Source organism: Eptesicus fuscus, chromosome 15 (genome assembly GCF_027574615.1).
Source record: "Eptesicus fuscus isolate TK198812 chromosome 15, DD_ASM_mEF_20220401, whole genome shotgun sequence".
Taxonomy (NCBI): domain Eukaryota; kingdom Metazoa; phylum Chordata; class Mammalia; order Chiroptera; family Vespertilionidae; genus Eptesicus; species Eptesicus fuscus.
In genome coordinates, this window is record NC_072487.1 from 77,673,233 (window position 1) to 77,688,716 (window position 15,484).

The 15,484-nt window shown below is 68.5% G+C and overlaps 1 protein-coding gene across 3 annotated transcripts in view; it reads left to right on the forward strand.

The window, feature by feature from the left end:
• The first annotated feature begins 3,573 nt into the window (after positions 1 to 3,573).
• RXRA (retinoid X receptor alpha) overlaps positions 3,574 to 15,484 on the forward strand; it is a 79,706-nt gene continuing 67,795 nt past the window's right edge. Inside the window, exon 1 of one of the 3 annotated variants that reach the window (XM_054727291.1) lies at positions 3,574 to 3,705. In XM_054727291.1, the coding sequence (XP_054583266.1) occupies positions 3,678 to 3,705 (28 nt within the window). In that variant the 5' untranslated portion in view covers positions 3,574 to 3,677. Of the gene's footprint in view, positions 3,706 to 9,368; positions 9,387 to 15,484 lie in introns of those variants that run through there. The other 2 variants (XM_054727290.1, XM_054727292.1) reach the window with 2 other exon arrangements.

Sequence of the window (15,484 nt, forward strand, 5' to 3'; positions counted from 1 at the left end):
CCGGGGCGCCCTCACCCCGCCTCTGCCGGGCGAAAACTCCCACCTCCAAACGCAAGGCGAGAACCCGCCGCCCGGGCGACGCCTGGGCCCCCGGCTGGCCGGGGCCTTGCTCTCCCCTCACCCCTCAGTCCACGGGCGTCCTGCCGGCCCATCAGCTCAACCCCAAGCAAAGTTCCTCGCGGGCGTGTCTCATTCCCCTCTGGGCGGGGCTCCCGAGGGCGATCCGTCCTCTCCTAATGAGAGTGGTAACAGTACCGGTAGAACCTCCCGTGTTATCTCCGTGAGTCAGCCCGGTGACTCAGGGAGGAAGGCGTGGCTCTCCAGATGAGGAAACTGAGGCACAGGAAGGAATGCGACCTGGTCAGGCACCGGCGGGTCGTGCCGGTCGGTCTGGGACCACACCTCCACCTGAGTCCCCAGGCGAGCACAGGCCGCCCCTGAGCAGAGGTTTGCAGAAAGGAGAACGGCCCCGGCTCTGCAAAACAGGGAGCATTCGTGCTTCCCTGCCCCCTGCCCTGGAGCATGAATGGGCGGCCTGCGTCACTGATCCCCGGCTCACATCCTTTGATGGCCCAGAGCAGGGTTTCCCAACGTGGGGGTACAGGGGGGCCATTTGATTTTTAAGAGGGGCAATTCCAGAATGAGTTATTAATAGTGGATTTTTTACATTTCTTATGGTTTTAGGGGTCTCGTATACAGTATATCAATATACAGATACTAGAGGCCCAGTGCACGGAATTTGTGCATGGTGGGGGGGTGTCCCCCAGCTCGGCCTGCACCCTCTTGCAATCCGGGACCCCTCAGATCGGGATGTCTGACTTCTGGTTTAGGCCCGATCCCACACAGGGCCTAAACCAGCAGTCAGACATCCCTTTTGCAATCCAGGACTGCTGGCTCGTAACCACTCACCTGCCTGCCTGATTGCCCCTAACCACTTGCCTGCCTGCCTGATTGCCCCTAACCACTTGCCTGCTACCTGCCTGATCGCCCCTAACTGCCTCTGCCTCAGCCCCCTGCCACTGTGGCTTTGTCCAGAAGGATGTCTGGAATGACGTCCGGAAGGTTGTTCGGCTGTCTGGTCTAATTAGCATATTATGCTTTTATTATTATAGATATTGTGATATATTTATGCACTTCAGTTCTCTATTAGATGTTTTTGAAACTTTATTTGCAATTTTGTCATATCACTTCACATTATTATTATTATTTTTTAACAATTTCCTAGTGATTTCTTCCTCAGTACTTCAACTGTCCTTTCGTTCTTTTATTTTTCTCTTTCATGGATGCCATGCTCTTTGGAAGCTTGCTTAGACCAAGTTCATGGCCTTTTAGGCTTCCTCCACGTGACTAGGAGTTCACGTTTTGAAAAATAAGAAACATGTCATGGGGAGTGGGGTGGGCATCAGGATGTTAGAGATGCTCAGGTGGGCGTGGCCAGAGAAGGTTGGGAACCACTGGCCCAGAGGTTCCGAGGACGGGCCCTTATCCTCTCTGCCCTGTGACGTGCCATCCTGTCACCTCCCCAGCCTCACTGCCCTCGCCAGTCAGGTGGGTTAGTAGTACCCGCTGCCCACCAGTTGTCGGGGTGACAAGCAAAGCCACTTTCTGGCGCCACGGCCAAGGGCACGCCAGGGGCGATGGAGACAGGCCCGAGGACCAGGCTGACCCACAGCACGCACCCCATCCGCGTCAGCGAGCCTAGGCTTGCTCCGTGTCAGACCCGTCCCGCGTGATGCCTGCCCCCAGCCCCCGTGACGCCTGCCCCCAGCCCCCGTGACGCCTGCCCCCAGCCCCCGTGACGCCTGCCCCCAGCCCCCGTGACGCCTGCCCCCAGCCCCCGTGACGCCTGCCCCCAGCCCCCGTGACGCCTGCCCCCAGCCCCCGTGACGCCTGCCCCCAGCCCTGGAGGGAGGCAATCGGGGGTGGGAGCCCGTGGCTGCAGCTAACCAGGCTGGGGCTGCAGGGCGGGGCGGGCACAGGAGGAGGTTTGTGTGTGTGTTGGGGGCCAGGTGGGCAGAGGGCCCAGGAGCCAGCAGGGAGGTTTTCCAGAGCAGGGGAGGGTCAGGCAGAACCCAGGACAGGGCAGGCCTCAGCTGCGGCCTGGGGTGTCCTGGGGGAGGCTCCCCAGCCAGTGCTGCCCCCCAGACCCCCAGGGGGCTCCTACCCGAGGGAGTCTGTGCTTCCCTCCTGGACAGGCCCCCCGGCCCCTGTGGGATCCGGCTCCTGCTGTCCCGTGGGGGTGGGTCCTGTTACGCCCCCATTTCACAGAGGGGAAAGTGCCGCCCAGTGCCAAGCCTGACCCGTGGTCTCGCGGGGCTGTGTCTGTCTCTGGGCAGCCAGGAGGGCCAGGCCGCTCCGTCATCGCCTCCCTCTCCATCACCCCCTGGCCCCAGGGCCACCCCAGGTGCCTTAGGGAAGCTCTTCTGCCCCCCAGAGCCCGGGTCAGCGCTGGGAAGGTAGGTCCGCATGGCAGCAAACGTGGGGGGCGGTGAGGGGAAGCGGCCTGAGTGGGCCCGCCGGAGCGGGGCGCAGGGGGGTGCCTCAGGGCTGCGCCTGCTCGGGGAGGCTCGGCCCGTGCAGGTAACTCACCCCCACCCCCACCCCCACCCCCAGCTCCGGCCGCCCAAGCTGTCCAGGGCAGGCGGCTCCCTTTCATTTTCATACAAACAAATCCTGAATTTAAAAGTCGGAGCAGAGGACGACCCACGGCACAAAAATAGCCACAGCCACCAAGTCAGGGCTCAACTCTGGGCGCTCCTCCCCAGCCCGGTGCCTTCACAGAGGGGTCCCCGAAGAAGGGCCCCACGTGCAGCGGAAGCGTGAGGCCCCCCCCCCCCCCCCCGCTCCTCCCGATGGGCCCACGCGTCCGTCCTGGGGGGTGGGGTCCCCTTTGGGTTTTGCTTTCCCACCCGCTTGGAAGGGAGGGGTGGACGGGGGGAGGGCCCAGAAAAGACCCCCCTCGCCTACTCCCCGTGGAGGAGCCGAACCTGTGCCCCCGCCTCCGGGCTCGGCACCCCGGCCTCAGTTTCCCCACTGTGGCCGGGCGGCGGGGCCGGGTCTGCGGGCAGCTTTGTGTGGCCGCGCAGACAATGGCCCGGCCGCGCCGAGCGCCCCAGCCCGCTCTCCTCCTCCGACGCCGCCTCCTCCGCCCAGTGGCATTTTTTTTTTTTTTTTTGGCAGCCGGGGAGGGAATTCTGCGCCCGCCCGCGCCCCGCCCCCGCTCGGCTCCCGGGAACCCCTGGCGGAGGCAAACTTGCAAGTTTGCACGGCGCTGGCTCGCTCGCAACTCGGCGGCCGGGCGGGCGGGCGGGCCGCGGGCGCGCGCGGGCGGGGGCGGCGGGGGGGGCGCGCGCGGGCGGCGGGCGGGGCGGGAGGCCGGGCGGGGCGGCGGCGCTGCGCCGAGTTCGCGCCCGTCGCGGGCCCCCCGCCGCCCCCCCGCCGGCGCCGCAGCGGTCGGAGCGGGGCGCGGGCGCGCGCGGCGGGGGCGCGGGCGCGGGCGCGCGGCGGCGGCGCGCAGCACAAGTAGTTTACATTGTTGGGCGACTTTTGCAACAACTCGCCGCGCCGCGGCCTCCGCGCGCCGCCGCCGCCCCGCCGCCGCCGGCTCCCGCCGCCCGGGCCCGGCCGGCCGCGCCGGGGGCCGCCGCGCTCGCCGCTGCCGCCGCGCCGCCGCCGACATGGACACCAAACATTTCCTGCCGCTCGGTGAGTGCCCGCGGGCCGGCGGGCGGCGGCGGGGGCGCGTTCTCGCCGCGCGCGGGGCGCCCCCCGCCCGGCCTCCGCGGAGTTGGGGCGCCGGGCCCGGGGCGGGGGGCCGGGCAACTTTTACCCGCGCGCCGGGCGGGGAGGGCGCGAGGGCGGCGGGCGCCCCCGCCGGCGCCGGGCCGCCTCCGGGTCTCGGAGCGGGAGGGCGGCGGGCCGCGCGGGGCCGGAGGGCGGCGGGGCGGCCGGGACGGGGGGCGCCCCCGGCCTGGCAGCGCCCGGCGGCCCGGTGCCCGGCTCCAGCCGGCGGCGCAGGGACCGGGCCGGGCGGGCGGAGCAACTTGTGCGCTCGCAGGCTCCGGCCGCCGGGTCCGCAGGCCGCCGCGGGGACCCGGGACCCTCCTCCCCAGAGCAGCCGGGCGCGGGGGGCAGGGTCACCCAGGGGCCGGCCGGCCGGGCACGTCAAGTCTGGGAATGCCCCGTCCCGGCACTGGGCCCCGCGCCCCGGCGCACTCGGGGTGCCCTCCGGGGCCTCCTCTGGGTCGGCCCTGCACTTGGAGGAGGACGCCCCAGGGGCGCGGAGGGTCAGTGTTCCTGTCCTCCCGCTGCCACCCCGCTCGGGGGCTTCCTGGCCGCTGACGGCCCTCCAGCTCCAGGCGGGGACCCTCCCGGGAGGAGGGGGCACGGCCCGGCGCCCCGAGCTGTGCCTCCCCAGGTTTGGGGAGCCGGCGAGCGGCAGGGCGGGAGGCGGGGAGACTTTACAAATGAGTGCCGGGAAGGGGAGTGAAGCGGCGGCGGGGCCAGCAGCCAGGCTGTCAGGCCGGGTGAAGGATTTGTCCTGGATGGAAATTAAAACAGCTGATTCCGAGTGAAACCCCGCGGTCAGCCCCCCTCCCCCAGTCTGCCCCCTCTGCAGCCTGGGGTGCAGTCTGGCCCCTGGGCTGCTGTCAGAACCGGGCCGGGCTGCAGGCGCCTTGGAGCTCGGGAGCTGGGCCCAGGGTGTCAGGGCGAGGGTCAGCGCTGGGCCCGGGGCTTGCTGCAGGTGACGGCGAGGGTTCCGCGTTCGTCAGATCCAAGACTCCCCCCCTGACTGTGTGACGAGGACCTGGGCTTCCCCTCCGCCCCCCGGGGGGGGGGGGCACGCATGCCCATTTTACAGACAGGAAATCTGGCCGGGAAAGGTGGAGGCCGCAGGCTACAGACCCGGTGGAGCAGGGGCGCGTGGGGCAGGGACGAGCTGAGGTGTTTGTGACCTGCTGTCCGGCCTGGCGGGTCCCGTGTGGGCCGACATCTCCTTTTCCCCATTAAAGCTTTGCATGTGCGCGCGCGCGCACACACACACGTACACGCACGCATGCACACACACACTCACACACACGTACACTCACGCATGCACACACACACATGCACACACACGTACACGCACACACACACACATTCACACACACGCACACACACACGCACACACACGCACACACACTCACACACATGCACACACACACACACCCAGAGCGAGGCTCTCCCAGAGGATCCTTCTGGAACAAGAATGCTCTGCACCATCGTGTCCTCCCACCCCCCACGTGACAGGGCCCTGGGAACGGAGCAGGACAGGTCCCTGTCCCTGACGTCCTGGGAGCTGGCGCAGGGGGGGCCCAGGTTGCAGGGTGACGGTGCCAGCGTCCCCGTGAGGAGGAGCCACTGCCCAGGACCCCGGAGGGACGCCCCCACACCGCCAGGAGGCTTCTCCCCAAATACGCCCGTGGCCTTGGGGCGGCCCGCACACCCCAGGCCTGAGCGGGAGACCTGGGCTCTGAGTGCATTTTATTTCTCTCCTGAGCCTGTGACCGGCGCTGAGGTCCAGGGGAGCCGAAGGGCCGTTTAAGCAGCTGGTGGCCCAAGCCCCTCGCCAGCACGGCCTCACCCTCCGGGGGTGGCAGTCGGAGGCCTGACCCGTGCCCCCCTCGTAGTTGTGTGGCCACTTCCAGGCCTCGGGCCCCAGGCTTCCTCCTCCCAGCGCCTGGGGCTTGGAGGTGCTGTGGGCACTTGCCCTCACCCGCCCAGGGCCTCCCAGCTGCTGCCTGCTGAGCCACCTGGCGAGGGCGGCATGAGCCCCAAGGTGCAGGTCTGGAGGCCGAGTGACCCGCCCGAGGCGCCCCTGCTGCCCGGGCCGGCCAGGGGCCCGCACCCTTCGGCGGGCGAGGCTGTGCTGCCATCGGCCTGGACCGTGGGCCTGGACGGCGGCCTGGACAGGGGTCTGGGATCCGGGACCACGCCAGACCCTCTGGCAGCTAGTGAGCCACTTGCCCGGGGAGGGGTGGGTGGCCGTAGCAGAGCGGCAGACACACTGGCCACCCTCTCGGGGGCTCTTGGGGACCCGGGCGAGCATGGAGCCCCGTTGAGGGGCTTCTGGTAACATCAGAGCCTTCGGGACCCAAAATAGAGCGCGTTCCGGGGCCTCCCGAAATAACAGGGTCACGTGACTCTGGGGAGGCCGGGCTGGAGTCCGCCTGCCCAGGCAGCTCTGCCTCGCCCGCCCGGGCCCTGCCGACTGTTGGGGCGTTTGTTTTGGTGAACTCCAGAGGGGGCTCTGTGTGTGGACGGGGACGCGCCGGGGTGAGAGAAGCGGCTCTCAGATGTGGCCGGGCTGTGGCCGTGGCCTTGCCGGCCTGCATCCTTCCCCGGGGCCGGCTGTGGGCCTGGGCCCGGAGTGCAGCCCCGTCCCCCTCTGCCAGGACGTGGGTGGGACCAGCCGGGGCCCCCAGGATGGGCCGGCGCCCTGAGCCAGGGCGAGGCAGCTCCACCAGCTCTTCCGGCTGCGCCTGTCCTTCAGGGCCTGTGGGAGGCGGCACCTCCTCCAGGAAGCCCTCTGCCTGCTCCGCCCGGGCACCCACCCCACCCCCTCTGGCTCGGGGGGGGGGGGGCAGTTTCGGTTGGTGGTCTTCATTTCCTCTCCTGGGGAAGGAGGCCTGGGGGCGGGTGGTTGTGGAATTACTGTGCGGGCACAGGCTGGTGCCCTGCGGCGGCCCCCTGCCGTGGGCAGGCTGGGCGTGCAGGCCTGGGGCTGCGGCACCAGGAGAGGGGCCCCCGGGGGAGTGCGGTGGGACGGACTTGAGCTAAAAGCAGGGGGCCTGGGGGTGGCGGTGGGGGATGCCGCCCAGAGCACTGGAAGCTGCCTGCAGGGTCTCAGGTTCGTGGCTGTGTGGGCCCTTCCCACGGTGGGTGCGGCAGGGCCGAGGTCCGAGCTGCCAGCGGCCGTCCTTCAGGGTGAGGGGTCCTTCCCTGCGGCGCAGCGGCCTGTTCAGAGGACAGAGCAGAGCCCGCCCGCTGCCTCGGGCCAGGGCTCCGCCAGCCGGGACCTGCCCTCCCCTTCTCCGCTGCCCTCCTCCCTCTCCGCGCTCCCCGTGTGGCGTTCACAGCCGCCTCCCCGGCCAGGCCTCGAGGTGGCCCATTAGCTGGTCTATTTCCATGGGAACTGGCCACTGGTGAGGCCAGGGATGGGCAGGGTGCTCCAGCCTGGCTGTCTGGACTGTGGGGCTGGCATCTGTTTGGGGATCACCTTCCAGACCTTTGCCCCGATGTTTGTTAAGCAGGTCAGCTTCAGGGATGCTGGGGAGGGGTGGAGAGAGGGTGTCCCTGCACCCCCGCCCCCGCCTTCCCTGCTTCCAGCATTCAACCTTAACTTTTCCCCTCCTCTCCCCCCACCCCTCCCGTGCAGGCTCCTGTGTCACTTGCTCCCCCCACCCGCTCTCTCTGGAAGGATGTGGCCATCCCTGGGGGGGCTGTGCCCTGGTGCTGGCCAGGCCACCAGGGTCCTTCCCTCTGTCCTTGCTGCTGTGTGTGTGGCCTGCCCGGCCGCCCTGTCCATCTGTAAAGTGGCCGCACGGCTGGGCTCTTCCCGGGCCCCAGGCAGCCGCGGGGTCACCGAGGGGCCTGGCTACCGCTGCTCCTGCCTGGGCCAGGGCGGGCCGGGCCAGGGCGGGGCGGGCCGGGCCGGGTCTGAGTGTTGGACCAAAACAGAACCCCGAAGCAGGGATGATGGCTGGTGCTCTGGCGTGTGCGCGGCAGCTTCGGGAACGGGGTCCCCCGGCACGGACTCTCCCCGAGGCCCACAGGAGGCAGGTGGGACCGGGGACCCGCGGGCACACCCGCCCGAGCCTGGTGCGCCGCTCTGAGCCGTGTGCCCGGCGCCTCCCAGCCGGGAAATTGCGCCCTGGAGTGACAGAGCGGGTGTCTGGCTCAGCAGCCAAACGGCGTGAAATGGAGCAGAAAGCAGCTGCGTGACACTGGCCCGGCCGTGCAGGGAGCGTGGGGTGCGCACACGCGTGCAGGGCCTGGGTGTGCGGCTCACACGTGCTCACTCTCTCCCGCTCAGCCCCCTGCCGCAGCTCCGTCCGGCACTGTTTGTTGTGTGCCCCTGAGACCCGTGTCCCTGTGTCTGTGTGTCCCTGACCCGGTATCCTGTGACTCCGTGTCCCTATGACCCCATGACCCTGTGTCTATGTGTTCCTACGACCCCATGTCCTGTGACTGTGTGTCCCTGTGTCCGTGTCTGTGTGCCCTGTGCGAGGTGGCTGCTGGGGCCGAGTCCCGGTGGAGATGTGGACGGATCTCCCCGGCTCCTGCCGGTCCCGTGTTCCTGTCCCCCAGTTCCGGGCCGGTGCTGCCCCTTGGAGGCGCTGAGGCCCCGCCCACCGGCACCTGCCGTGCGCCTGGGACTGGATCTCCAGGACCTCGTGGAGGCCCCCGCGCTGTGCCCCTGAGCAGGTGGGGAAACGGAGCCCCTCCGGCGCCCGTGCTGGCCTCTGCGCCGGGGCCGGAGCCGGGGCCCTAGGCGGCTGCCGCCTTTCTTAGCACATTGAGCGCCCCGTCTGGGGGCCCTGCGTGCCCGCTGCTCCCCAGCCCTGCCGACCCTCAGGCAGCACCCCCGGAAGCTCCCGCCCACTGGGCCTGGGCCGTGCCCTGGCTGGGTCCCTGGGGCCCGTTTTGCTCTGTGGAACGTTGAGGGGGGAAGGTTCACTGTCTGTTCTGCCCTCTCCACCCCGTGAAGGCGTCTGGGGCCTGGAGACCCTCAGACCTCGTCCAGGGTCGTTGGGGTGGGGCAAGCGGGGGCTGTTGACGGGCTGGAGAGCCACGGGCTGGGAAGCACCTCACTCCCCCCCCGGGTGGAACTGTCTGGAAGCAAATTCCCGAGGGACCTGGTAGTGTGGGGGTTGGGCAAGGATGGTCACACGGGTCCCTAAGGCAGGGTGGGGCCTTGGTTATACTGTGGTCTCCACCCCAACACATGTGCACACATGTGCACATGAATACCCACACACCAGCGTGAACACATACACACAGTGCACACACGTGCATCCACACATGAGTACACAGACACACATGTACACACAGGATCATAAATGTGAACATACAGATGTGTGTACATGCATGCACACAAAAACATACAGACATGCTTACACACGTGCACACCTGACCACAAATGTGAACACACACAGAGGCACGTATGGGCACACACACACGGGCACACATGTCCACACATGCCCACGCCCAGCCTTTGTAGCAGATCCTAACCGTCTCGACAGCTTCGTCTTCAGCAGGAGCCAGGTTTGCCGGCTGGGTCACGCACGCCACACGGCGCCCCGGCCCGCCTGCCGGTGCTGGCCCGCTGCTGCGTCCCCGGGACGGTGTGCGGGTGGAGGCGTGGGGAGGCTTCCCGCTGGAGCGGTTCTGGTGCTGGTTCTGGTGCTGGTTCGGGCTCGGGAGGCAGAGTTGTAACAGGTGGGGGGGGCGCTCCCCGTGGCAGGGGCGGCGGAGACAAAGGCCAGAGGCCGCGGTGGCTGCGGCGGGAGAGGTGACGACGTGTGAGAGGAGGCGGGAGAGACACCTGGAGCGGCCGGGGCCCTGGGGCCGGGGCAGGCGTGTGGGGTCCGGGCCGCGGTGCTGAGGGCATAGCCGTGTTCCCGGTTGGAATTAGGCCTCCAGCTCTGGGCAGAGGGTGGGCTGGAGGCGGGCAGGGCTGGAAGGAGCAGGGTCCCCGGAGGCTTGGAGCCTGACATGGCAGGTACCCTGAGTGGCCTGTTCCCCCTTCTGCGGGGCTGGGAGACTCGGCGTGGCTTCCTGGGCTGGGGATCTCCGCCTTCCCTGAGCAGGAGTCGGGGAGCACCCCCACCCCCGGCCCTGGCTCTCGCCCAGCCCCCGCGCCCCATGGAGATGGGGTGTCCCGGGGCCCTGCACTAGCGCGGCAGTGAGGGGCCTGGGCCTGGGCAGGGGGGCTGTGGGGCTGGCGGCAGAGGCTCCAGCCCGGGCCTGGGAGGACATGCCAGGCCAGGCCCTGCACATGCTGGGAGGACAGGCTGTCCTCGGGGCCAGGCAGGTGGGGACTGACCTTGGGGCGGGGGGATGGGACACCGGGGGCCCTTGGGGGACCAAACCACTCAGGCCTCGCTGGGTGGCGTTTCCTCAGAGCCCGGCTGGCCCTTGGCTGGAGTTCCTGAGCCGGGTGGCCCGAGCTTCGTGAGCCGAGGCCAGGCACGCAAGGGGGGGCCCTCACGCGCTCCTGGCCGCCCGGAGCCTGGCCTTGGCCTCCCCGCCTCTGGGCTCGCTTGATCAGCTGTGGTCTCCAGCCGTGCCTCAGTCTCCCTGACGGTGCCCGGGGCCCGGGGCTGGTGGTGACGGGCCTCGGCAGCGTCTGGCCGCGTCCTGATCTGGCGCCTGCAGCGCCGAGGGGCGGGGGAGAGCGAGTTGGGCCTGGGCCAGGCCGTGTGTGAGCCCCGGTGCGTGGATCAACCCCGCGGAGTTCAAAGCCGCCGTGTGGGCTCCGCTGTAATGAGGTTACTGATTCAACAGGCTTCCTGGTCCTGCCGCCCAGACGGGGAGGCTGGGCGCCCCGGGGAGGGATCTAAGTGTCTGTAATTGACCAATTTGGCTTAAGAGTCCGCACTGGCCCCAGGCAGGGGTCAGGCGGTGACAGGCCCAGGTGGTCGCCGTGGCTGCGCTGGGCTCCCCTGGACGGCCGCCGGACCCTGAGTCTCCGTCCGGGACCCCGCCGCCCGCCCCTCTCGCCCGCGTGCGGGACCCGTCGGAAGCCTGGCTCTCCCGGCAGGGCCAGCGCTGGCCTCCATCGTCCGTGCGCCATCGTCCGTGCGCGGGGGGAGGGCAGGGTGCCGGCACGCTGTGGGCCTGGGCAGGGCCACTGCGCCATCAGATCTGCTGGCCCCTGGCCATTTCCGCGTGGGCCGGGCGTGCTGCTCGTGGGGACACACGGGGGTGGGCTGACGGCACACGGAGGGCGCGGGCCGGCCTGGGAGAGCGGCTGTGTGGTCAGCGTGGGCTCAGGACGTGCCAGCCGCCCTCCCCGTCTTCTCGTTTCCGAGGCGTCCCGAGGGCAGGGCCGGCCGGGCCGTCCTGCAGCTGCCAGCACGGGCGTCCGGGAATGGAGACCCCACGACTGAGGGTCCAGCCCCGCTCCACAAGGCCACTTTCTGGGGCCTGGCCCCTGACCTGCGGCTGCTGGCCCCTCAGCGGCGGGGCTGCGTGGACCGCGCCGTCAGGCAGGTGGAGGGGCCTGGCCCCGGCTCAGCCGCCCGTGCTCAGCTCTCCGACAGGCCACAGGCCTTTCGGGGACGAGGCCGTCAGACAGGAGGTTGAGTGACGTGTGCCAGGGGCCCTTGCTGGGGCGGACCTGCAGTGCGGCTCGGGGCCGAGCCGCGATGGGCGTTCTCGAGACAGTCGGCACCTACCGTGGACCCCGAGACCCAGTTTCCAGGGTGGCTTTGGGGTGCCCTCCGCGGAGGCTGTCGCTGCCGCTTTTGGGAGGGGTTTGTGCCTTTGAGCTGGGCGGTCCCTGGGCCCCTGGGCCCCGCCTGTTCCCGTGGGCGGACGGTCACCCTCTCCCAAGCGGGGGTGCCGCCTGGGGCCGGCTCTGGTGGCCCGGGCCTGCCCTCCGACCAGCTTGCTGCGGGCATGTCCCTTCTCCTCTCTGGGCCTCAGTTTCCCCAGGCCCTCTGGCTGCCGGAGCGTCTGCCTTTCCCTCCCGGTACCCTGGCCGTGTTCCCACGAACGGGTGGCTGGCCAGGATGGCAGAGTTGGGGGCCGGTTCCTCAGGAAATGGCTCTGTTCCCACCTCTGTTGAGGGCGCAGGGCCTGGGCGGGGGGGCGAGGGAGCCCCGGGCTCTGAGTTGGCTAGTCACGCCAGCTGGGCCTGGTTCCGGTTTGAACTAAGAGGGTTATGGGGAGACCCTTGCGGGGTGAGCAGCGTGTGATGGGGAAATAGCGAACCTCACTTACTGGGCTGAGCAGGGGACGGTGGGGTCCTCATGTTGGCCTCTGACCTCACAAGCTAGAACTCTCCATGCCCCCCGACCCCCAAGGGGAGGCCAGGCCTCCGCTCAGTGCCACACCAAGCACCACGCAGTCTCCTCCCTGGCTCTCTTGTGTTTAAAACGCGATGGGAACAGGCTGCCCTGTGTGGTGAGTGGCTGCCGGCTCTGAGTTGGGGGCCAGCGGATTTCACCTGCCTGGGCCTCAGTTGCCTCACCTGTAAAGTGCCTGGGAAGTCAGGGAGGCTTCAAGGAGGAGGTGGTGTTGTAGATGGGTTTTGAGGGATGAATAGGAGTTTGCTGGGTGGACTGTCGAAAGGGAATCAGGCAGAGAGAATGGGTGGACCCTTTCCAGGGAGTTACGGCCCCACCGAGGGGGTGGGGAGGGGATGCCCATGTGGCCATGGGTCGGGGTCCCTCCTGGGGGATTTTAGGAGGATCCCCTCGCAGGGCCAGGCTCCGCCCCTTGCCGGCTGGGCGACAGGCCTGTGCTGGTGAGCAGCCATGTGAGCGTGGGGGTGTGGTCAGCTGGTCTGGGAATCATTAACCGTGGGAGGAGGTGGGGCTGGGAGTGGGCCTGGCGGGACCTGGAGCCCCCCGAGTCGGTCCCCTGCTGCCTGATGTCCCCTCTCCTTCCTGGGCCCTGGAACCTCCTGGCCTGGAGCATGACCCCCGCTGGCCCCCCGCGCGACGTGACCCCGGCTCGGATCCCTGGCGCCTGGGGTGAGTGCCATTGCCAGGCCCCTCCCCCTCCCGTCTGTCCGCACACCCCTCGGTGCCCCCAGCCCGCTCCGTGGGCAGCTGCAGGCGTCACTTGCCCAGGAGTGTCCCGTGTGTGCTGGTCTGTCTGGGGGCCGCTCCCCTCTCCCCGCCGGCATCCAGGAAAACAGCTCTGATGGGGGGCAGAGTCCAGGGAGGTGTGCAGCGCCCCGCCCCACCGGCTCCTGGACTTTCTGCCCAGGATCAAGGTCGAAGGACTGGGAGGTGGGGCTTTAGGCACTGGGTGCCTGGCCAGTCTGGGCTCAGCCGCGGTGAGGGGCCACGCTGGAGGCAGGGCAGCACTGGCTGTGGCCTTCCTGGGCCAGCTGGGGGGGGAGGGGTGTGGGGGGAGCAGGGCCTTCCCTCTTCCGCTTCTCTCTCCCTGGCACAGGTCAGGGCAGCAGCCCACCTTCCCCTGAGGCTGGGGCTCCAGAGACCTCCCCCCTCTGAGGCTGGGACCCCAGAGACCTCCCCCCTCTGAGGCTGGGGCCCCAGAGACCTCCCCCCTCTGAGGCTGGGACCCCAGAGACCTCCCCCCTCTGAGGCCGGGGCCCCAGAGACCTCCCCCCTCTGAGGCTGGGGCTCCAGAGACCTCCCCCCTCTGAGGCTGGGGCCCCAGAGACCTCCCCCCTCTGAGGCTGGGACCCCAGAGACCTCCCCCCTCTGAGGCCGGGGCCCCAGGGACCTCCCCCCTCTGAGGCCGGGGCCCCAGAGACCTCCCCCCTCTGAGGCTGGGGCCCCAGAGACCTCCCCCCTCTGAGGCTGGGGCTCCAGAGACCTCCCCCCTCTGAGGCCGGGGCTCCAGGGACCTCCCCCCTCTGAGGCCGGGGCCCCAGAGACCTCCCCCCTCTGAGGCCGGGGCTCCAGGGACCTCCCCCCTCTGAGGCTGGGACCCCAGAGACCTCCCCCCTCTGAGGCTGGGGCCCCAGAGACCTCCCCCCTCTGAGGCTGGGACCCCAGAGACCTCCCCCCTCTGAGGCCGGGGCTCCAGGGACCTCCCCCCTCTGAGGCTGGGACCCCAGAGACCTCCCCCACAAGAGGCCGAGCCCCTAGGTGCTGGGCGAGGGGCGCACGCTCAGGGCCCTGCCTGTCCCCCTCGATTTGCCTGGTGAACTTGGTGACTTCCTCACCGTTAGCTGGGCTTCCTCGTGTGTAAAACGGAAGGAAGGATGCTGGGTCGAGGTCGAGGTGGGGGAGGCCTTGCTGCTGGGGGAGGACCCTGGGGGGCGTTGCTCATGGGCGAGGGGCCCGGGACCTCAGCCCCTGCTCATCGGTGGGGTTGGCTCCGAGGCCTCGTTGGCCAAACCCACAGTGCCAGGCGCTGCGCCAGCCCCGTGAAATGTTTGTTGAGTGAATTCACGTTCCCTGCAGATTCCCCCTGCAGCCTCCCTCTCAGAAGTGTCGTGGGGGTGAGCCCATCCCTTGCTGGGGGTCCTGCTGCGTGTCTAGCTGGTGCCGATTCCTGGGACGCTGGGCTGGGGCCTGCCCTAGGGGACCCCGGGCCAGTGCTCGATGCTGGGGGTCCTGGGAGCCCTCAGGGAGCCTGCACTCGGGGCTGTGATTGTGTGTGCTCCTGTCCACGGTGAGCCCCACCCTCGGCCCTGCTTGCTTTAGGCGCACCTGCCACCCGCCGCTGGGCAGACCCTGGCTGGGACTCAGTGCCCTCAGCCATAGTGACTGTTTCCTTCCTCTGCTGCCAGGCGCACGCTGTTGGGTGGTGGGTGGGGAATCAAGGCTTGGCCGAAATTTCAGAGCACATCTCCTGTCTGCTCGCTGTCCATCCATCCATTCATTTGTCCGTCCGTCTGTCCGTCCATCCGTCCATCTGTCCGTCCGTCCGTCCGTCAATCCATCCATCCATCCATCCATCCATCCATCCATCCATCCATCCAGCCGTCCATCCGTCCATCCATCCATCCATCCGTCCATCCGTCCATCCATCCATCCATCCATCCGTCCATCTACCGTCTGTCCATCCGTCCATCCATCCATCCATTCGTCCATCCGTCCTTCCATCCTTCCATCCATCCGTCCATCCATCCGTCCATTCATCCATCCGCCCGCCCGTCCATCCATCCATCCGTCCATCCGTCCATCCGTCCCTCTGACGAGCTGTCTGTCCACAGATGCCTGGCTCCTGCTGGCCGCTGGGGAGGCAGAGCTGAGTGAGGCCCCGCCTCCCAAGGGGTGAGCGGTGCTTGGGGTCAAGACAGTGTGTCGCCTTGGGTCAGACTTTTAAAACTCTGCTGGGCCTCAGCTTTCTTGTCTGTAAAGTGGGCTGGTCACGTCCGGGCAGGCCACTCAGCGAGTGTGCAGCTGCGCGTGACTAGTGTGATGTCATTCCTGCCCCTGCCTCCACGCCTGTCCGGGGAGGAGACGGTGTGAGGGGTGTGGTGAAGGGGTGACTTCAGCTTGCCCTGTGTTTGGGGGTTGGGCCCTCCGGATTGGGTCATGAAGGACGCATAGGAGTTCTCCCGGGAGCTGCGTGTGGTGTGGGAGGCAGAGCTGAATGAGGCCCAGCCTCCCAAGGGGTGAGCGGTGCTTGGGGTCAAGACAGTGTGTCGCCTTGGGTCAGACTTTTAAAACTCTGCTGGGCCTCAGCTTTCTTGTCTGTAAAGTGGGCTGGTCACGGACGGGAGCGCGTGGGTGTGGGGCGGTCAGGACGTGGGTGTGGGACGATCAGGACGGGTGTGGGTGCGCTCTGG